We start from the raw sequence: 23614 nt of genomic DNA, 5'->3' as shown, positions 1-23614 counted from the left end.
ATTCAGAAGTGAATTCTACTGCTCAAAAATCCCTGTTGTTCATCAGTTTAAGAGGATAAACACTTCTTGACCCCTTCTTGCCCCAGGTCTGATAGCTTGATTTTACCTATTTTCAGATGAAAGATGCAGTACATAGTAATGTTCTATATTTTCCGTTGAGGAGGAGAAGCATAAAAATAACATGAACAATCACCAAAGGTTATGCACTGCAGCTTTGTGATAACATTTCTTCTTCTCCTCAGAAATATTTCAAGCTGCACAAAATAGCAAGTATTACATGAAATATCATAGTTAACAGTCATAAGTTCTGAGGTTTACATTATTTATAGAGCTACTGCTTCCTTCCTGAAGATGTGTAGTCACTGTCTAAATTTGTCAGAGCTTCCCAACAGTTTATTCATGTACTTAAAGGTTGCATTTGTCTCGTGGGTTACAGGCTGGTGAGTAACACGTTTACTGTGTTGAGACTGTGACTCAGGGTCAGCCTCATGACTCCTATGAGTCGGCTGAGGATGATCGTTACCTTCAGCCTTGTTTCTCTGAGTGACACGGTCCTTTTGCCTAATCCTCATCTTTACGACCTTGTTGCAGATGTTGCCCAAAGTGCCTTACATAAGAATCACACCCTAACATACTTCCACATAATTTTTTTAAAGGGCAACAGGATCTGGTGTGTATTTGTATTTTTAATGTCTTTTGTTTCCTTATTTACTCAAAGGTAAACAAAGGTAACGTTTTCTTTCTGACAACATCCCCTTTTCCTTGTGTCCAGGTGCTATGGCAGCTGGACATCTTCAGACGCAGCTTGAGGCAGCTTCCTGGACACTTCTGTTTAGGAGAGTCATGCATTTTTTGTGCATTAAAGGTAAGTCGGTATATTTGATGAAAGCTCATACAGGAAAGAAACCATGTCGTTGAAGTATGTTTGGTCAGATTTTGAGACCGTGTGTAATGAGCAGTGAAGGTGTCACAAATGCCTTCAATTAAGTCTCACTCTCTTCTTTAGGGCATTTTCTCCCAGTTCCAGCACAGCCGGGAGCGAGCCCTGCCCTCTGACAACCTGCGTCATGCCTTGGCAGAGACCTTTAAGGACGAGCACCGCTTCCAGCTGGGCTTCATGGATGATGCTGCAGAGTGCTTTGTAAGTTCCCGTGGCAACCCGGGTTTTCCCAGAGAGAGGGTGACTAGCATATGAAAAAGAGATGTGTGTATGTTTATGTGTTGTTGGTAATGCACTGCAACAAACAGTTTGGCGAGGTCACGGAGAACAGTTCTGACCCACCCTTTCCCTCCCACCAGCCGCTGCCACATTGCCTCTTAATATCATCATGACAGGTTATATAAGCACCAGTGATGTGTTTGAACCTCTCCCTTTCGTGCCACCACATTATATAATTTCTGTGCTTTTTAAAAGTCAATTTTATGCATCCGTCATCATTTTTACATTATGGTTCTGTTGTTTCTGCTCTTTTTGGCACAGCAAAGCATTGTTCAGCCAGAACTTGTTTTTTCCCTTACTGCAGTGTTATTTTCAGCGTTTTTTTTAAATCCAGTTTTATTTTGCCTCCAACTAACAAATGCAAAACAGACCATGCAGCATTTTTAGCCTTCATTTTGCAACTATGTTTTCTTATGTCCATCAGTTTTAATTTTGTTGATAACTTCTGCTTAATGACAGTATACCCCAACAGCAAAGTTGTATGCTGATTTTATCCCACAGTCAGTGTTTATTCAGTGAGGAAGTTCAATTAGGCAGCAATGGATAAACAAAAGTGAGTGATGTCTCTGCAGAAAAAGTGGAAAGGACTGTATGTTAATGGGTAACAAGTGTAAGCATTTATACTCTTAGCTTCTGTGAATCACCCCCAAACTTACCACATAATATTCATTAAATGTGGAGAAAGCAACATTAATGCTACGTTTCTTCCCTTACAAAAAGCCTGAAGTATATGTGAAAAAGTTGCGCACTTTTGTTTACAATCTTAATTCTCAATCCCTCCCAGATCTTTGCCCTTGAGTATTTATCATGTGATGCACTGGCAGCAGCATGCTGGTGTAGAATTTATGTGAGTTAGCTACTGCCAGATTAACAAGCTGTGAAGTTGTGCCTGTAACCTTTAGAGGCCTACCCCACTGCCTTAATATTTTATAAACTCACAAGCACTCCATGGAAACGGGAGCTAAAATGGTGTCACTCTTAAAATGTGTTCCTTCCCATGTCAGGCTTGCAACTCTCAAATCACATGTCCAATTGTTTTGCAGTTTTTGTTTTGGGGAAATACTTTTCAACAACAGAGTTGTAAATATTTGCCTCTTACCTCATTCCTGATTTCCTGTTGTCACAGGAAAACATACTGGAGAGGATCCACATGCACATTGTCCCAGAGGAGACGGATGCCTGCACTTCAAAGTCTTGCATCACGCATCAAAAGTTTGCTATGTCACTTTATGAGCAGGTGAGTCAAAGAATATATAGCATTTTATCATGTGTGACAGGACATGTGTTTTTCTGTTGCACCAATCTCTCTCAAAAAAACGTGGTGTTAAAAATGTTAATTCAGGCTGACACATTTTTAAAACCAAGTAAATGGTGTTAATTATAGTCTTATAATTTTAAAGATGTTTTTACAGTGTTTGGTTTTGCACAGCCTCTCCAGTACTGAACAAGCTGCACACACACACCACTGTTTTTGTGCCACACACACACACACATATGCAGAGACAGGTACATGAATCACTGTCTGAGACAGTAGAAATCCAATCCGTCATGTTTTGATACTGGGCAGCCCCAATGGAGTAAGGAGGGTGTTTCTGGTCTGATTCCACTGTGCTGCAGCAGCACTACCAGATAAATCACAGATGGTGTACGTAATAAATTCCAGCACAACACAGACACCACCCTGCCCTGTGGCTGTGATGCCCCTCACTGACTCTGTCCATGTCCCAAACCAGTTCTATCTCTGAATCAAACAGATAATGTGCCTTTGGACTAAATCCCAGAGGGACACAGTCAGTGGATTTTCTTCATACTCCACTTCAAGGCACCAAAAGGCAAACATTACAGAAGCCTAAATGATGACTGTCCACGTCAGTGGGAAATTTATAACTAAAATATTAAAGTTATACAATAAATTTTAATTTAATATCGATGCTGTCAACCGTTTGAGTTAAGAAAAAAGAAAAAGAAAAAAGGCTGAGGTTTCTAAAAGCACACTGTAGAGTCTACAGTTTAAAATGCAAGCAAAGCAGCAAGACTGGCCTATCTTACCTTATACTAGTAAAAGGGAGTTTTTTTAGGAGGGTGAAAATTTCAGATTTTATGTAGAATTTATAATTCATCTCTGGCATGCTCATGATTCACACATTTTTGTTTTTCTTTCTTTTTTTGTGTGTTTGTCACCCTTGGTCTCTCCCTTGTGAAGTCTGTATGTCGTAGCTGTGGGGCATCATCCGACCCACTGCCGTTTACTGAGCTGGTGCATTATATTTCCACCACTGCACTCTGGTAAGGGAAAGGCAACGTGACACTTCACTGATGTCATTTCTTTGGGTCTATATTTGTCACAGGGGCATCGTTTAACTTTTCAGCTGACATTTTATACAAAAGTTTTCTTTTTTCCCCTCCACAATTCTCAATCTCTGCATTTTTTTTGTCAGTCAACAGATGCCTCCACGCAAAGATGAGTCTTTTGGGGATCTCTTACAAGCAGCAAGTACGATAGGGGACCTTCGAAACTGTCCTGTAAGTGTTTAAAGTGTACAAGTTGGCTGCCAAAGCCTTCATCAGAGATCTGGCTACACAACTCTCCATTAAATGGTTGTTACATTTGATGATCACTTTTAGGATCGTTCTCGGGGACGATCCTCTTAAGAATCTCATGTTTTATTCTCAATGTTCACTGTTGCTGACTAGCCGTTTTTGTAATGTACATGGTAAATGGGTGATATTAAATATTAGGTCTTTGCTTTTCTGTTCCAGAGCAACTGTGGTCAGAGGATTAAGATCAGACGGGTCCTCATGAATTCCCCAGAAATAGTTACCATAGGCTTTGTGTGGGACTCTGACCAGTCAGACCTCACTGAAGATGTTATCCGCTCTCTGGGACCTCATCTCAGTCTCTCTGCGGTGAGTCACATTTAATCAACAGCTTGTGTGCACTTCCCATTTTATGGGTTAGAGTTGTTTCTCTGTGTTTTTGGTACATTTTTGAGAGTGAGAGGATGTTTTCTACAAAAAGAAAGGGACTCTCTCCAAGTAAGAAGATTTAATTAAACTTTTCAAATTATCTAATTATTAGTGTTCACTTTATCCAGACGTTGTCAGTATGTTTTTGGTTCGGTCCATTTTTTTTGCTGCCTTAAGGTCAGTTTGCTCTGGTGCAATCAAACACATGTGGGAAATAAAGTAGGGATTTATTTCTCTGTGAGACAGAGCTCTTGCGTAAGCAGTCAGCACCCAATGCCCAGTTGGCGGGCACCACAGATCAAAAAGCTCTTGCTGGCCTTGGTCAGCTGGTCAAAAGGCCTCCCCTCATCTCTCTGTTTTCCAGAGCATGTATGTGCAGATGCTTGTCTGAGGGAACATGTGGGTGGAATAGATGTTATTGAGATAATTGGGGGGGCTTACAGAAGGCATTTGTTTCACTGCTCATTTTCACACATTCTTTCATCGCAAGTGTGCTCAAACGTGGGTATGTGTGCTCCATTTCTATTCATCCTCCATGGTTAGGATGCCGGTAGTGTTCACTACGGCACACGACTAGCTGAATTTTCCCCAGCAGCCTGTTCACATCAGGCCACGAGCAGAAAGAAAAAAGAAAAATCAATCAGGGTCATTGATGAGGGCATGCTCATTTGCCCCACACATTATGTAACTTCTTGTTCTATTGAAGCACTCAAACAGATTTTTTGACAGCTTCCCCACGTTTCCAAAGCATACCATCTGAAGAATTTGTCAGCTAGCCACCACTCCCACTTGTTTGCCACAATAGCCTTGATTCATTTGGGTGGGTTTCATGTGACTTTGGTAGTTCTTAGAGGGAGCCCTTCACCCCCACCATTTGCTTTCAAATCTATTGTTTGAGAAAGTGAGAGGGAGTGACAGAGAACTGGCTGTTCAGGATACTTGTGTGTGGGGAACAAGTGATCTTTTTTACAAGCACTTTGTCCATATGGCTGCTCACGGCTGGACAATTGGTTGGACAATTGTTAGATGATAAAATACTTGGTTTTGAGCAAGTGACAGTTGAATAAACCACATAATTATAATTGAAACTTTTTTATGGACACATAATATAAAATAACCAAGAACAAAAATGTTTCAACATGAATCGAACCTTTGTTACGGTTCAATTGAAAATGGTTCACACCTCCCCCCACACACTAATTAAATTATTATAAACTACTCTATATTCGTGTTTAGGCCAAAGATTGTGGTGGACAATTGTAACCGAGATAGTAAGAGGTGCTATGACGGTGCTGATTTAAACCAGTCCTTATTCATGCTGATTGTCAGTTCATTCCCTCAGAACTTAATCTATGAACTGATGGAGTAACTGATTCGCCTGTAGCTATCAACATCACTCACTTGCCTGCCCACTTACTGTGGCATTGATGCTGATAAGTGTATATTTATGTGTTTGTGTGTGTGTGTGTGTGTGTATACAGCTCTTCTACAAGGTAACAGATGAACATGCCAAAAAGGGGGAGCTGCTGCTCGTGGGGATGATCTGCTATACCAGCCGTCACTACTGTGCCTTCGCCTTCCACACAAAGTCCTCCAAATGGGTCTTTTTTGACGATGCAACTGTGAAAGAGGTCAGAAAATGTACAGCACTGCTGAAACTATTGGTCAGTTTCAAGGAACAAAACCTGTTTTTGTTTGTTTCTATTGTTGTAAATTGATTATCTCAGACTGCCGTTGTCATGATCTGAAAATGTACAGATAATGTAAACTAAAAATGATCACATGGAAAGTTTTTTTTTGTTTTTTTTTAACAAACACCTGCAATAAGTAGTGATATGCAGTCTCTACTCTCCATCACTAGTTGTCTTTATCTCCCAATTAGGGCCACATCAATTGCCCTTCATGAACCTTTGGGCTGATGAGACTTTATGGCTCTGAACAGTTGACTAACCCCCACCACAATTTCTACGGCACTTCCCTAACTGAAGTGTTGTTTCATCAACATCTTTCTACTTTTTGCTTCACTGGATAAAATACAAAAAAAGAATGCTCAGATGCAAATGATTGGTGTTTGTGCCGCCTCTGTGTGAAAAATTGATTTATTTGTGTTTTGCAGGCGAGTTGTTTCGTGTGTGTGTGTGTGTGTGTGTACAGTGTGTGACTTGTGAATCTATTCTTTCCTTTTCCCAAACACCAGCGTCATTTCTGTGCCGTGCACATGCGAGCAAACCTTTTGTTTCACATTCCAACAATTTTCTTGGGTACTGTGGCGCAGCGGCTGGTTGGCTCTGTGTCAGTCCATCAGCCACTTATGCTGTGTGTGCAACACTCCTCCACCATCTCCACCCCCGACTGAGATGGAGTAGCTACAGCACTCAGCGCCTGCCAAGTCTATACCCGAATTGAAATTTGCCAGCATTTCTGTAATACCCCAAATCCCAGCTGCAGGATGTCTAGTGTACAGTAGTGTAACCTAATTGCTGCATTTTCAGTGCTTACAACTTGATAACGTTCATCAAAATATGATATACTCTTTTGAGGTACATGAACATACCTATACCTACAGTATAGTTTTGATGCTGATGTTTTTTTTAGTTCTTCTTTTACGTGGGAGGCTGATACACCAATTATTATTGACTGAATATGTCGGGTAATGACAACATCAAGGCTGCAGCAGTTATAGCCTTATAGTTATGTCATAGCCTAATTTAGTCTATATGTAAATAAAACATTAAAGTGCAATGGTCATTTCATCCTCATTTGCTCTTAAGACAGCAGTGGATTTTTAGCCACAGTTTGCCCTTAGAGTAAATGATTGTAAGAGGAGACTACACAGTACAGTACTCTACAGTACAGTTTTTTTTTTATGTAGTGATTTACATATAGAACATATTAAGCTCTCATTTTGAGACCGGGCTTGTAGACTTCCATCATGTACAGTTTTTACCTTTTGATTTTTTTTTAATCCACCTCTTCAGCACTTCCATGTTCATTTTCCCTTTTTGTTTTGTGCTTAGCATTGATTCTTTTTTACCTCATCTTTCTTACTCTCCTCCTCCTACAACCCCCCAGTCACCCCACCCTGTCATTTGCTTAATTAAGGAGCTCACAAGCATCTGTTAGCCTGCAGCTTGTCCTTGTGGTGCCTGTGTGGCGAGACACACAACTTGGCTTATTGTGATTGTGCAATTTGACGTCACTATGTTATTTTCCATCACAAATAAGACTATGTGCAATGATGATTAAAAGGTTTTTGTTTCAAAGTCGCCGGTCAATTCTTACAAAAGCTGATGGTTTCATTAATTTGACTCGCTGGTGATATTTGTATCCTTGTGTTTATACTACAAATCATTTGAAAATTTTGTTTGTAAAATGAAAGCCGAATCAAAGAAAACTAATTCCTTTAATGTGTAAAGTCAAACTTCAAAATCACGGTTGCTTGATTTTCACTGTGCACACATCAACAATCTACTGAAACCCTTTTTAATGTCTTCAGATTGACCCAACCCCAGGAAAAACCTGCAACAACAACAACAGATGTTTTGTCACCCAACAAGCAACGAGCATAATTTTATCATGTTCTTAATATGTGTCCATGTGAATTGATCACATTTTCTTTTGCTTTCTGTGGCAGATTGGCTCCAGGTGGAAGGACGTCGCCAGCAAATGTATCAAAAGTCACTTTCAGCCCCTCCTCCTTTTTTACTCCAACCCCGATGGGAGTGCCATTATTGCAGATCATGCCTCTAAACAAAGCAGCAGCCAGGCTCAAGTGCAAGGTATGATGTGTCCTATCCTGGCTGTTTCAGAAGTCTTGGTTTTGTATTTATTGACAATGACACTTTTGACTATGCCCGTGTTGAAAAGAGTGCTGAAAAGCGAGGATCTCAGGGGCCATCGGGATTACATTGAAAAAAAAAAAAGAACCTTATCGTACTGAATATGAGCCAAACTCCTTAAAAAGTGTTACTGGCCCAATACATCAGATAAAATTGTGTCTATTTCTGGAAATGATACCGTCAATTATCAAATTCCATGATGCATTTAACAGGCTGCTTGGTGCTATTCAGCTTTATGATTTAAAAACTGAAAATTTGGGCTGGTTAGCTGGTTGAATGCAACATCCATCCAAATGTCCAACATCAGCCAAACTCCCTTTTAAAGTATATGTTATAATGTAAAGATGGAGTCGAACGTTTAAGTGTGATATTCCTCTATGATATATTGGGAACAAATGCATCTAATGTGTACATAAAAAAGACACAGTGGCTTTTTCCTCTTCAGCACTTACATAAATGAAAATGTACATGTTTATCGCAAATGGAAATCATATTCAGCTCTGACAGCGCACCAGAACAAAGTAGATGTTCCTCCAGTAAATCATAAGTTTTTCTAGCTTAAAAATATCTTTATTATCTTCAGCAGGTCTCGACTCTCCAGTGTCAGCCCCTAAGAAATTGGACCTCACCAGGGAGAATCTGAATGCTCTTCTGGGTCATGGCCCTTTCAAACAGAAAACTGCCTCAACCCTTAGTAGAAGCAGTGCTCAGACCAACGGAGGACGGGGACATGGTAAGAGAGAAAATAAGTGAAGTGGAAGTTTTATATGTGGAAGAGGGATCCCACGAGTAAGAGAACCGGGACAAAGGTTATGCTAAAGACGTTGTTTTCCATTGCAGGTTAGAGTTTTGTACTATAACACACAGTATGTCTGTTAAAATTGAGGATTTTTGTAGTGAATAAGCAAAATAAGTTGTGTGCTGGTTGTAGTATTAGCCTTGAAAGATGGAATGATTCATGGGCATATGTTTTCTCAGAGAGTGGTGACAGGCAGCGATCATGCATAGTTACCATGGAAGGACTAACTAAATGTCTGTGCTGTCAAAATAGGTGTCGCTATGTTTGTAAAACACACGTCTCTTATCAACAGGAGAAGTTGACTGTGGGCAGAAGACATTTTGTTGATGTAAATTGACTTTGAAAGTAATAACAGCATTGGTGAATTTGAATCTCTTATGATTTTCATCATTGTTATTATTAACAATGATGATTATTGTTTCGGCGATAACATTATCGCCGACCAAGGCATCAAAATCGAATTATTATGTTGTAAACATTGCACACATTCTGTTTTGTTGTTGCTGAAGTGAATATATAAAAATCCAAAAGCACTGTCCACAAAAACAGCAGGGATATTATTATTTTTTTTACTTCCATGTCCTCCTCACACTTATTCAAGTTTATACAGCAAGCTGAATCACAGCATGATCACGTTTTCCAGTGCCATGACTAATCATTGCATTTCAAAGGGAATGTCTGCCAAAGTGAGTATCTGCCAGAGACAGAGGAGAGTAGTCTGTGCTTTGCCGTATTTCCTCCTGTTCCCCCTAATGTAGCACCAAATGTACCATATACATCAGTACAACGATGTGTTGTAAAGCTAGCCTCTACCTACACACTCAGCAAGTGCTCTGTGCCTCGGGGGTGCTGGGGACTAAGAGGTGAAAAAAGAGGGACAAGGAAAAGGATGTAGTGACAATATACATCTATATGTTCACGGAGATAAAAATACTTTTAATGGTGTCTGTAGTGGTGGAAGTCCCCACCTGATTCAGCAGATTTATTACATACTGACTACATACTTTCTGACCCTCATTGTGAACACCTGAAATGTTGGTGTTTTTTTGTAGTGAAAATGACTTCCACTGATCCCAAGAGTCGCCTCAGGGACATTTCTCGAGAAGCTGCCCAGAAAGCAGGAGAGGTTCGGAGTATTCATCCAGCCAGAAGAGAGCCCGATCGGGGTGGTCAGCGGAGGCAGGAGACACGTTACAGAGGTTTGTTGTAGATATTATGTGATCTTCTACAGAGACTACACATGTCATTCAGCACACAAACAAGGGAATTGTTGGTCTTTATGATATAAAAGGCTAGCCGTCCACGTCCCCAGCCGTTATGTAACCCTCAGTTCGGGAGCAATGTGTCAGAAAGGGGATTAAGTGCTGACGTCTGTTGGAGCCTGCCTTGATCCCACTCCGTCATCCCACTCAGCTATTGGTTCCCCACTCTCTGGTGTGAATAAACATTTACAACAAACGCACGCTATTATAAACCAAAACCCCTGCAAAACAAATTAAGATAAATACTGAATGATTTAATTCATTCATGAAACTAACGCTTTGACATCTTAACTCCTTGTTTCGTACAAATTGAGTTTGTGTTTTCAGTTCTAATCAGGAGACTGATTGGTCAGCTCCTTTTTAATACTTTCAGTTAAGTATCAGTGAGGGGATTAGTGGACACACTTATTGTAACACTCTCTCAAATCCACCATGTCAACAGCAGTAGCCAGGTTTAGTCTCAAGCTCATGTCCCATTATGATTGAAGACTCAGGGAGGCCGTTGTAAACTGTAAGTGACCACAGTGTGGATTATTCCCCCGGCCAGCACAAAAAAATAGGAAAAGATAGGAAAAGCAACTTTGCCGCTCATATTGGACTGTGGAATAACCTGAGGGCACATTCTGAATGATACTGTCTGTATTGATTTATTCTTCCAAAAATGATCCACAGCCTTGTGCACAGTTGACAACACTGAGCTGGCAGCAGAAGCACACTGGTATCATATATAAGCAAAGAACATGGACAGCAATGTTTGGAGTGATTTAACTCTGGCACACAGTCAGCAAAATCTAAGAGAATGGGAACTCCCATCGTGTGGGCCCATTTCCAAAGGCTGACAGTTTAGTGCACTGCTGAATTTATTTATTTAATTATTTTGTTTTCACCTGAAAAGACGTTGCCATAGATTGCTTTTCCTGGTGATTTAGATGACTCCACTGTCCCTGACCGAGGCAGTCGGCACTTGATTATAACTGTGCGTTGGACAGATGAGGCCCATATGTTAAATTAAAAGGCTCTTCTTACTGATGGAAACCTTTTCAGCTTTATCTCAGAATCACCAACCCTTTGTCTCTCCTCCTCAAAATGAATAATAATTACCTTGTGGAGATCAGCAGGTGCTGCTCAGAAAGCTCTGTGCTGGAGTGTGTTGATAAATAAAGGGTTAGCGAAGGCACCCATAGCTACATGGGCGAACCAGTTTGGAGGAAGGATGTGTGTGGGCATGTATTTTGAGAGTCACTATTATGGCTGTAAGTGTCCTTGGACAAGCAAACACGCATCCGTGCCACACTGTTCAGACATGTCACTTGTGTAAGTGGGAAACACATTCATGCACATATATACACACATGCTCTTCATACAACACCAAAGTGCAACCTTTCCACAATGGGGACCTGCATGGTAACCTCTACACGAGCTGCCTACCCTCCCGAGTACACGCCACAGAAGAAAATTGACTCCTGATGGTCGTAATTTACACCCTGCTGTCACCTGCAGACATAAATGTCATCTGTAACCCTGTTGTCGTCATGCCTCTCCCTCAATTTTTGCCCAACCTTCCGTGTTCTTTGCAGACGCTTTGTGTCTTGGTGTCAATGAAAGTCAATTTTTGTTCTTGGCAACATGATTTATGACTCTTTGTTTTTTTGTTTTTTTTAATACTAATTCTTTTATCATTTATCATATCATTATTACGTATCCTTGCTTTTATGGGGTAAAAACATTAGTATTAAAGTTTATGAATGATTAGTATTAAAGTTTATTTTCTTGTTGGATTTTTTTGTTAGAAATTTTAAAATATATTCTTTAATTTGTGACTTACAAAATAACTGCTCATGGAACTTAATTGACTTCATTTCAGATCCTATGATAATGCTAACGCTTGTAATGCTAATTTACGTGAAAATAGAGAACTTTGTTGCATACATGTTTAATTATTACGTATCCTTGCTTTTATGGGGTAAGAACATTATTATTAAAGTTTATGAATGATAAGTATTAAAGTTTGTTTTCTCGTTGGATTTTTTTTGTTTGCTTTAATTTGATGATTTATGTTCAAAATATAGTTTGCCATTCCGACTCTTACAAAATAACCGCTCATGGAACTTAATTGACTTAATTTCAGGTCCTATGCTAATGCTAACGCTTGTAATGCTAATTTACGTGGAAAAAGTTGACAACTTTGTTGCATACATGTTTGTTTAATTATTACCTATCCTTTCTTTTATGGGGTAAAAACTTTAGTATTAAAGTTTATTTTCTCGTTGGATTTTTTTTTGTTTGCTTTAATTTGATGATTTGTGTTCAAAATATAGTTTGCCATTCAAACTCTTACAAAATAACTGCTCATGGAACTTAATTTACTTAATTTCAGATCCAGGCCACGACAGGACCTACTCCCGCTCCGTCTCCCCTCCAGAGAATGGCTTCAAACAACACCTGGAAACTCGACTGTACAGCAGCCAAGGAAAAGGCAACACACGGACTGAGCGAACACCCTATTATGGCGGGCGTTCCTCCCAAGAACACCCCCGCTCTCACTCCAGAGTCCAAGTGCTACCTAGTGTGCCCAGCATAAGCAATAGCCATCATAGCCGCAGGCTAGACCAGATTCCCAATGGATATGATACCGACAGCAGCCAGGATTCTCGAGATCATCCTGGAAGTGGAGCGAACAGTCGAAGCAGGACAAGCCGCCCGTGGAAGCCCATGCGGGAGGCTCTAAATGTGGACAGTGTTTTAAGTGGCAATAGCGATAATTCTGTGAGTCAAGAGCGAAGACAGCACAGCCCACGGAGAAGGCCCAGCAGTCAGTCGCCCACTCGTGACCGAGAGCGTGACAGAGATTTCACGTGGGGAGTTCTGGAGGAACGCAAACCCAAGAGTCTGATGACCATCTATGAGGATGAGCAGAGGCATGAAACTGGTGGCAGCCGAAGCTCGCTGGACTCGGATAGCAGGGGCGGCTACAGTGACAGGTCGAAGGGCTCGTCAACTCTGAAACTGCGGAATGACAACTGGAAGATCCAGCGAACTGAATCTGGATATGAAAGTAGTGACAGGCTCAGCAATGGTTCAGCAAATCTGGATTCACCTGTGGTCGAGAACCTCTCTTCCAATGACCTTCGGCCCATACCAGAGCTGCATCTGACAAGGTAAAATGGACTGTTGCTTTTTACAAAAGAAAAGTGAAATAGAAATTGCTGTGACACAATTTTTGCTGTGTGGTGATCCCATGGCCTTCTAATATCACTATTTAAAAGTGCTGCCATTTCTAAATAATTGAACATTACAAACAAGCTGTTCTAAAAATAGCAACTTCAGCTTAGCATTAATGCTCACAAAGCAGATCTGGCAAACTTGTTTTTCTGGGCAAATTATGCTGGGCTGTCGTTTGGTGGCTTTGTAGTGGAGGACTTGTTTGGAGATAATATTCCCAACTTGCTGACAACTCCTACACTCTGAGCCAGCAAATAGCAGACGTTCTCAACTGCTGGTGCATTATTCAAGCTGGTCTCCTGATAATATATCAGTTAAGTGCCTCTTAATTATTCATTCTTTACCGTATGGTTACGTTGTTGTGACTGAGTTCACAACTGAAGTTGGACAATGTGTTAAATGTTTTTGGATAATTGCAGCATATCTTTTATACTTTTTTTTCACCAGTTTTCATTATGTTGACTTCAAGGCATTGCACTTAAAAAGAAACAGCAGGAGCCAGACATTGATTATGCATGAAAATATCATAAGCACATGTTGTTTTGACAGTGAGATATTTTTACGTGCCGTCTTCACACATCAAAGAAAATAATGTTGCAGTTTATTTTCAAATTACCCCCATTATAAATCATTCCTACTATACAATATTTAAACCACAGTGATATGGGTTTCTTTTCTCCTTTTTGGTCTTAGCAGGGGTCCATCTTTGTCCTCTTAAGGGTTTGGGGAAAGTCAATCTCTGGCATATCTTGTGGCGGTCTGCACTTTATGAATAATTACATTTATTTTGTATTTTAGGGATCACTTCCCTCCAAGAAGCAGTGATGATTTGAAGGCTGACATTCTGCACTCCACGTTTTTCACCAGTAAGTTAATCAGTCACACTTTAACCTGTCTCTTCAAAGCATGCACGTGTGAAATTTGTTATGTTGAAATTAAACCACCAAAGGTCTACATTTAAGTGTAAAAATGTTAAATTTGAAACCATTATTTCCAGCGTCACACTTTCATAACTCTAGAAGAATTATACATCCTGTCTGTTACAAAGTGGACACAGGTCACAAAGTAAAGTATGATTCCATCACAAAGGCTTGGCCCTGACATTAAAGAGATTTCCTCTGCCTAATAGTCTTCCATGTGTTGTAAGGATCTGAAACATTACGATAGAAGTCAGCGATTTCCTTGATTTATTGTTCCATCAGTAATGTTAAGGTCACGGCCTGATTGAGAGGATACTGTATGGAAATAAGTGTGTGCAGCTTCTTCACTTACTGGCCTTGACCTTTTTTTCCTGAGCAACATTTATGTTCTGCAGCACAAAGGAAAATTAACATAGACTTAAAGGGAACATCAATCTAAGTTGTGAAGAAAAAAATTTTTTGTAAATGATTTCTCTAAAACACAGTCTGTTCCTTCTTGCTCATTAAAAATGGAAACATTTTGAAAAAGAACCTCAAGGGCCTTGTTAACCATTAACTGTGGTGAGTAATGATCTTTTGCAGAAGGCAGTACAACTTTTTATCCAATGGGGAAAGAGAGTAGTTTTCAGATGAAAGAAAAAGGTAAAAATAATACAAATAATGAACCTGAAATAGTCATGTTTTTATTTTACAGACATAATGGCGGGAGATTAGCTTGTGGGTTTGGGTAGACACCCTTCACTATCTCCACGTAGGTTGCATACACGTTGCTTGAGATACACATTATTAACAGAAAGAAAAAGGAGAACAATATCCTAAATTAAGAAATGTCTTGAAAGTGCCCCCACTGCTTCCTTAATACTGCGTTAATCCTGAATTAGAGGGGAACATGAGCAAGCTTGCAGGGGCCTCCCAGCTGTGCTCAGCTGGGCAGAAAATTCCAGGACTGGGACTGTCAGAAGGAGGTATTCAAAGTTAAGAAAATGCCATTTTGCTGCACTGTTGTTATTTCAAGGTCCCAAATTTGTGGCTCCCTCAACTCCTCCTCCTCCCTCTTTAATCACTATTTTCACTTGTGTGATAACAATAGATTCCACACATCTTCATTTTTCACAAAGACGTGTAGGAAATAATTTTGCATTTGTTTAACCAGACACACTTAACCAGGTTCCTTCACTTGTAACATTATGTGCCTTGTCTTTTAAAATGATTATTTTATAATGTTAGTTTTGATTGATGTTGATGAATGTATAATTTGTTTTATACCTAAACATGGCTTGAACTATCTCATTGGGCTTCAGCGGTCTGTTCTTTAGTGGCTATTTTAAATTTATTTTAAAATCAGTATGAGATAGTTTGCAGACACCCTGCTGTCTGCATACTACTGGATCCAACGTCAGTTTGGCCTGAGTTCAGGGGTGGAAGATTGAAGGGGGTTTTTAGAAAAGCCTAAGCAGATACCAGAAGTCCATTTAAGTACAGAAATCCAATCTCAAAAACATTCATGTAGGAGGGTGGTTTGGGAGAGCGCAGTTGACCTTTTGACCTCAGGCTTCTTTCCTAATGATTATTTGCTGCCTCTATCGTCAAATGCTTCCTTTTGATCACCTTAACGATGACCTTTTGAGTGTTGATGTGATATCATACCAAATGGAAATGGTCGTAGCGTGAAAGGTCACCGCTTTCAGGAAACGGGGTGGGAATTCCAGACACTTGAGTCTGCTATCTGGACAGTAAATCACAGTTTCCCTAATTTACCCTGATTGTCTCTGTTGGCTCCTTTAAAGTCAATAGAAACACACTCCAAAAGCTTTTATGGTTCTGTTTCCACTCATTGTTACATCAACAGAAGACTTGTGTGTTTAACTTTTGGCTCCCGTGTATGTCGGTACTATATTAAAATAGTGGCAAAGCCCTTCTTTCTGCTTCTTTTTACATGCCTGTGATGCAGAATTGAGAAAGATAAACAGTGAAGTTGCAGTGAAGAACTTTATCCCTTTTTAAAGGATTTAATTATTACTTCATGCTACTCAGCTTAATAGGTCTATTGATATCTTGTAGCAAACTAGTGACAGATGTTACAAGCAAAAAGCTTTAATACAATGGAATTGGTGCATATTTTTTTGGCATAGGGTTTAACATGTCTGCGTATATGATATATAAACACATACAGAAACAAAGGGATTTTTTTTTTTTTTTAGGTCTGGCCACTAGTGATATCCTGACAGTCAGGAGTCCAGGCCCTCCCGAAAAGCCCTAAATGCAAATATGCATGCGAGTGACTGATTGATGTTCAACCATTTTAAATACCCCAGGCAGCCGAGAGCAGAGAACTACAAATCTCGACTTGACAGCTTTAGAGCTGAAATGTGTAGAGTTTTTTGTTTTTTCTTTGTCACATCAACATAGCCTCAAAAGCCTGTCAAGAAATTTTGCATGTACAGGCTCTCAAAACCGAGTTAAGGGTTTGCTTTAATGGTCTGTTGTGAGGAACGTTTGCTGTTTCCTGTGGGAATGTCTTACTTTGACAGTTAGAATAATTGCTATGATGTCAAACCACCTCACTGTTCCCTCCTCTTAAAAAGGCGAGAATAACTTTTTGGATAACGGTCCACAAACAGGTGTCTCTCCTGAACTTTCTCAGTCACCATTTATGCTCGCATTGGGGTCAAAGCTGGGTCTGTGAGGGTTTTTACAGCGGAAGAGAATCTTAAAGATTAATAAATCAATTCACACGGTTTTTAAGTGTGGTAAATCATAGGAATAAAGCTTCCTACTTGAGTGTTTCCAGTTAACTTGGAAATGAGAGGGAGAGGGACGTTTTATTGAACACCGCTTGGTGCAATTTAGATGGTACATTAAATGCTACTGAACTGCAATTTAATCCATGCAATCACAGTCCATGGACAGTTTCCCAGGCAAGTGCAGAAGGCCATGTAAACAGCATGACACCTTAAATACATGTTTTGTTGGCACTCGCAGCTGCACGAGTGATCGCACAATTCCACTCAAATGAACGTTTTGTGGCTATCTGCTCAACCCCGAAATTGAAGAATTGATTCACATTTAGATGGAGAGTAAAACTGATTATTTTGATGTGGGCGATTTCAACCACAACAGACAGCCTTGCAACCACAAAACAGTCACCTTGTACTTTTGGTTTCCAGCTGTTGTGCAGTGCAAATGACTATGGAGATGAGGGGATTTTCTAAACAGTAGGCACTGCATCCTTTTTTATTTTTTGGAACGATATTGTCACAGTTGCTTGCCAACATTGCAGATCAGCGGCATCAAAATGTGAATTGCCACATGGACTTAGCAGCTTAAAAATGCAATAGTGTTGTGGAGGGGATCTGCAGTCTGACCTCGGTGTAATTGCATGCCAGCACAAAGGATTTAGCCGCTAATGCTCTGAGAGAGCACATGAAAAAAAAAAAGAGGTTATGCTGACACATCACAGATGGTCCTCGACCATTCACTCTCTTCCGTGTCCTGTTAGTCAGCTGTTGTCTGTCTCAGACCTTGTAAATGACACCCACCCTGCTAACTTGGCTAAGCTCCACACCAGCTTCCACACAGGCACCTGTTTTGTTTTGTTTTGAAATGTGTTTGTGTTCATCTACTGAACACAAGTGACACGTATCATTGCCAATTTTTTTTTTTGCATTATAATTCACTTTTCATTAGTTTGTGCACATTCCAACTTCTTAATTAGCTGCAGTTCATGCAGGGTTCGTATTGTTTCATTAGTACTGTTAGCTTGAAGCACCTGGGGCCTGGATATGAACCCAAATTCCCTTTGAGGGGCCATGTTCTTTGGTTGGATCAGACAGTCAGAGAGGTACACATGGGGCCGTAGGGCACTGTGCCAGACTAGCTGCTTTAGTACTTCCTCTCACAGCACCAGGCCAAGGGCCTCATTGTGACCCTGTTAGATAACGTGTCTTTGCTGGAGAGACAGAGAGGAAAAAAAAGTTTGTTGTTGCTGTGTTTTAAATAAAAACCCTTGGCAGATGTTACCTTGCTTTATTTCATGAGTTTACAGGTGAGTGTCTAGTGCAATAAAATGCTCATGAGGCTTCATTTCATTTCTAGGTGAACAAGGAAGAAAATCTCCAGATCCACATGATCCAGTCATCCTCTCTGGTCAGCCCATACACAGGTGAAACAAAGTTTAAGCTGCAGACGTACAAATTCTAAGTAATTGCAAGTAAAATATTGACTGTGGTGCTTTTGTTCTGTAACAGAAGAAGAGCTTTCCGTTACACTCCTGGTATTTTGGAAAAGAACAGTGGTCTGGACAGTGAATCTGAAGAAAATGTGGATGGCAGCCCTGTGAGCCCTGTGCCTCTTTTCTCAGCTAAGACCAGCAGTTCTGAGTGGAACAGCTCAGATGACCTTACTGGACCGCTCTCTGAACAAGAGGAGACTGGTACTGGTGCTGACCTAAACCCTCTCCTGCACAAATATCCCCCTCCATTACCTCTCAAGACCTTTGGCAACAGTCACACTGACCCATCTGGTGCCCACTCCCAACTGCCTGAGGTGTCGACACGGTCGAGCCCCCGCAGTGAACCCAAAAATGGCTCGTCCCTCCTCTCCCACACCACACTCCGTCGGTGGATTGAGACACCTGCAGAGCACAGGCTTTCATCCGGTGCCAGCTCCAAGTCAGGGTCATCGGACCAGGAGAGGAACGATCTGTCAGCCAGCGAGAGTGACGAGAGGCTACCGAGTCCAAATCCTGGGCCCGCTGATGGTATGGACTCCCCTACTCTGTCAGATATTGTTCTTCCCACCACTTACTTTTCTGTGGACGGCTGTATGACAGACACGTATCGGGCCAAATACCATAAGAGGCCTGCCTTTTACACAAAAACAGAGGACCAGGCATCATCTGGGGAGAGTGATGCAGAAGGCAGGGCCCTTCGCTTACCAGATGTTCAGCCGCCAGAGCCTTCCAAAAGCCAATCAGAATCAGGTATACCACACTACAATGTATTTCTGAATTTGTGAATCATTGGCCCTTTATGGAAATGTTGCATTAAATAACCTGTTGGTTTTTGTCTTTTCTCTTGCAGGCTATTCTACTACCACCAGGATTAAGTGGAATCCAATCACTCCAAAAGGACTCGATGAGCATGGTTTCCTATGATTTTTAACTAAAGCGTCAATTGACACTGTTTGCCAAAAGGAATTGCTGTGCAATTTGACTGCAACACAGTTTAACTCCTTTCATATGAGATGTTGTACTTGCTTATGATGAAGTCATAGCAGGACTGGGTGCCAAAGAGATTGACAGGTGTCCTTTTTGCTGTTTGGTTGCTTTGGTAAGAATTACTAAAAGCTTTCAAACAAGAGAAAATTTGCACAGTAAAAGGCACCATACAGGTACAGAAAAATAAATATGCCTATTTGCTGTCAATGGTGTTTGGGGCTTTTGGTGCTCCAAAGCAAAGGGTTGGGTGAGCAAAGAATGTATATGAAACTGTCACTTTAACACACAATAGATTTATTTTACATGAAGAAATAATCACTCTCTTTCAGATCCACCGTCATCCTCCATGGATTTATTTTATTTGTTTATCTACTCTCATGTCAGTGTTATGAGGTGTCTGTCCTAGTTCTGTCTGTTTTAGACTTAAAAGTTCATTGGTTTTTGAAGAACATTGAGCACAGTGTTTGAAAGTGGAAAGTAATTCTTCACACTGGACACTCCTGGCACGACTTAAAAAAATGGATCCCAAGGATCTGTGTTAATATGAAGCTTGAGGGCATCCATGTTGGTTTTTGGCCAATAAGATCTCTTTTTGAGATGTGTCAAAGTGAGACAGGTTACAGCTTGGGTTCATGTTTGTATGTGGTGGGTTATTGACCTCTGAAAGTAGCCAGCAAAGGCTTTTCTTCCGCCTCACCTTCAACTGTCAAACAATCAGTGTAAAATATGAATACTGACCACCTGTGTGGGTGAGCAGGGTCAATAAGGTGATGGGAAAAATATGCGAAATTGATAGTTTTTATTAGGTTGAAAAGTGTGGCATGAGACGCGTCCCTGTACACATCGCAACTGTTTCATATGGCTTTGCACTGTGTTTCTGGTTGATTATGTGTCTGCTCTGTTAGGACATGGTCATGTCAGAATTTAAAAGCTTAATTTAGAAATAAACAGGCTTGCTTGTTAAAAGTTGTTAACTCGTTCTTAACCTGAGTAGTGGACTACTTTTGGTTCAAAAATGTTTTATATATGCAGCAGACCCTAATGCACAGTGCCTTTTGTATTTTTCTATGTCAAGACAACACTAAATCAGAGCCATGGTTTGTACAATTGTTTGACTGTAAGGATTTTTTTTTGTAACATTTTATTTTATTTTTTATTGATAAACAGTTGTTAAATAAACAATTTTATTTAACCACATCTATGTCTCAAGCCATGTTATATTTTAAAAGCACAAACTTCAGAGTGTAGCAATGCTGACCTTGAAAATGTTCTGATTCACTAAGAGGAAACCTCTTAAATGATCAGTATGTTGTTCTAAAGAATGTGTTTCCTGAATAAATCATTTCCACTGGTATGGAATTCAGACTGTTGTGTTCACTTTATATTGGGGAAACATGATGTTTTGCTGCCATCTGCTGACAGCTCCTGAATGCCTTGTCGTCTCATGTTTAAGGGGAAAAGGGATATAATTATTTCCAAGTTTTCACCTGTTATGCTGTTGAAAACACTTTTATTTTGCTGGAATTCTGTACCTTGTTTATACCGTTTTCCTTATACATTATAAATCATTCACACCAACCAGAGATTACCTTTCAAATACAAACCAAAATGAGGTATTTCCCCCTTTGTATGTAGTCCCCCTTTTTTCTGTTGCACCCAGAGGACATGCTTTGCCATAATTACCAATATTTGGATAATTAGAATTAGACAAAGGGTAATGCTAATGTCACCATTTTGTAAAATCTGTATGTTTATTTTTACGTTAAATTCTGATGTACTTTCATTAATCAAAGTCACTTAAACAACATTGAAGATTAATATCTGATTGTAGTGGGAGGTTTTTAAATGCTCACGCTACATAAACAGACTTCTCAGAGAGACACTGCACAGCAAGGTGTGTTATCAACGGAGTCAATTAAACCAATATTAATATAATAATAATAAGTGTGCCTATATCCTAAAGTAATTGAAATGGTTGAGAAGGCCAAAGACCTTGTCACAATTGTCATATTTTCACTGAAGACAATCTGATATGTCACAGTACGACAAGCACAGTTGTACATATAGGAATTAATAAATGTCTCTTGAAGAACGTGGCGCCATGACACAATTAGACTTCCTGCTGTGACAAGTCAAAATGCCTGCTGTTCTTCTTGTTCTTTTCTTACAAAGACATGGATATGTATTCTGCAGAAGAGTAGAAAACATTTTCTTCTTTGTCCTGCAGAGGGGAGTAGAGGGCTTTCTTAACAAAGTAAAAGATGATCGAGAAGCCTGTGTCCAATTAATAGTTAGTTTATAATGTTATCATTAAAGTAGTCATAGTTTTCACATTGTTTTATTCAAGGAAGAATACTGATTTCAGCACTGGGGCATTTCATTTATTTTCATGTTTTTATTTCTCCAGCACATTGTTATTCAGCACAAGAATTGAACCCACCCATTATCAGTTTTGCAAACATTCAAAAATAACCTCACGGATGGATGAAAATACAATGCAACTAATCGGACTTGGTACCAAAATGGCAACAGCATAAAACCGAACAATAACAATATTTTCACCCTCACTCGTCTGCATTTTAAATCAACAATTTGCTGCCTCTTATAAGAACACAACTCACAAACACAATTGAGAAGGGATTAAAAAAAAAAATGCATCACTGAACCTGAAAAGACTCAAACTGGAAAATAATTCTACCAATGTTCACCAGAGGATGAGCAGCGGCAAAATTTTTTTTCCTGTATTCATACAATTCTGACAATGTTCTGCCATTCAATACTCTGCCCCTTGCTGTATGGCATGTCAATCACTGTGTGTGTGTGTGTGTTTGTGTGTGTCTTCTCCACCATCCATCAGAGTGGGACACGGCCTGTCAGCATGGGCTCCTCCTCTGCAGCTGCCGTACTTCATTAGGGGCCATCAGCTGAGCTCAGTGCTCCACTGTCAGAGTCAAACTTCTGTTTTCTCCTCTCTCCTCATTTTGCTGTCTCTCGAACTGTCCCTCAAGTGCACTCACAGCCCTCATCCTCATATGATTTCTCAGTCTGTCAACTTACTTCAGTCTTTTCCCTTTTTTGCTAAATTTCCCCCTGCCCTCACTTTGCACCCTCGCCTCTCCTTATATTCCTCTCACTTGGCTTCCTTTTTCTTTCTCTTTTGTTTCTGGGGTTTTATTCAATTATTCCATCTCTAAAACTGTGTGTTTATACGGCGGATGTTCTTCCAGGAATATAAAATCACAGGATCAATCATAGAAATAATTGCACTGTCTCCTATTATATATGTTTTTGTGTTAAAAACTAACAAACAAACCCAGATAACCTACTGGTTGAAACTAAAAAAGGGTGAACAGTGGTTGCATTATCAGGTCAGATTAAAGGTGACAGCACTTAGATGATGCGGTTGACATCATTGAATTTAAATAGCCATTATTATGCTGCAAATAAATGAATCTGCTGTGGGGTGGTTGTGATTGTTTACATGAAAAACATCATTAATGGTCAAGTGTGTTAGTGACATCTAATGGTGAGATTGCAGACGTGTGTTAAATGGACTTCTCTGCACACCATAATGGATGTTGTTCCTCTTTGTTTGTATAGTAAACATTTTTGTCCATTTGGGCTGCTGTACAAACACAGATGGCACAGAATAGAGGCCTCTCCAAAGAAATAATTTTAATTTTATCCTTATGGGTAGTAAAGTATTCAATTTCTGCCAGTAATCCCTAAATCCTACAGTGACACGTGCCTGAAAGATGCCAGTATTAGAATCAGGACTGCATCGCCATCCTGTTAAGTTGCTGCCTAGTTAAGAATAGTGAATACTGATTTCTCCCTGTGAAAAGGTAGGCAGAATTTGTGTTTTGTTTAATTTATTATTATTATTTTTTATCTTTTGTTAAACTTGTAACAAAAAAACAAAACAAAAAAAAAACGAGATGTCATTGAACGCGTCGTTGGAAAACCACGTGACATGCTTTGTCACCTGCCAGCTCATTTAAAACACCTGGTAAGGGTCGACTGAAAAGGAATTTCCCCTTAACGAGGTGATTTCTGTATAATTATCGAAACAAAAATAGTTCTACCGCAGTTAACTGTGGCCCTGTTGTTCGTAAGTTTATGGAAAGTTTTAATTTCAACTTCAATTTTTCAATTACAAGCCAGGAGT

At 40.0% G+C, this 23614-nt stretch overlaps 1 protein-coding gene across 3 annotated transcripts in view; it reads left to right on the top strand.

Moving 5' to 3' along the window:
• The window catches only part of LOC122766576 (inactive ubiquitin carboxyl-terminal hydrolase 53), a 34988-nt gene extending 14183 nt beyond the window's left edge, over positions 1-20805 (top strand). For 2 of the 3 annotated variants that reach the window (XM_044021555.1, XM_044021553.1), the window contains exons 3-17: positions 773-865; positions 1007-1141; positions 2346-2456; positions 3423-3505; positions 3658-3742; positions 3980-4126; positions 5668-5817; positions 7821-7965; positions 8609-8758; positions 9877-10023; positions 12464-13244; positions 14107-14174; positions 18324-18390; positions 18476-19209; positions 19310-20805. In XM_044021555.1, coding sequence (XP_043877490.1) covers positions 773-865; positions 1007-1141; positions 2346-2456; positions 3423-3505; positions 3658-3742; positions 3980-4126; positions 5668-5817; positions 7821-7965; positions 8609-8758; positions 9877-10023; positions 12464-13244; positions 14107-14174; positions 18324-18390; positions 18476-19209; positions 19310-19383 — 2970 coding nt within the window. In that variant the 3' untranslated portion in view covers positions 19384-20805. The remainder of the gene's footprint in view (positions 1-772; positions 866-1006; positions 1142-2345; positions 2457-3422; positions 3506-3657; positions 3743-3979; positions 4127-5667; positions 5818-7820; positions 7966-8608; positions 8759-9876; positions 10024-12463; positions 13245-14106; positions 14175-18323; positions 18391-18475; positions 19210-19309) is intronic. The other variant, XM_044021556.1, reaches the window with a different exon arrangement.
• Positions 20806-23614: the final 2809 nt, after the last annotated feature.

This window comes from Solea senegalensis, linkage group LG3 (genome assembly GCF_019176455.1).
Source record: "Solea senegalensis isolate Sse05_10M linkage group LG3, IFAPA_SoseM_1, whole genome shotgun sequence".
In the NCBI taxonomy this organism is placed as follows: domain Eukaryota; kingdom Metazoa; phylum Chordata; class Actinopteri; order Pleuronectiformes; family Soleidae; genus Solea; species Solea senegalensis.
The sequence above is the reverse complement of the archived record's forward strand: the minus strand, read 5'-3'. Positions and strand labels throughout refer to the sequence as shown.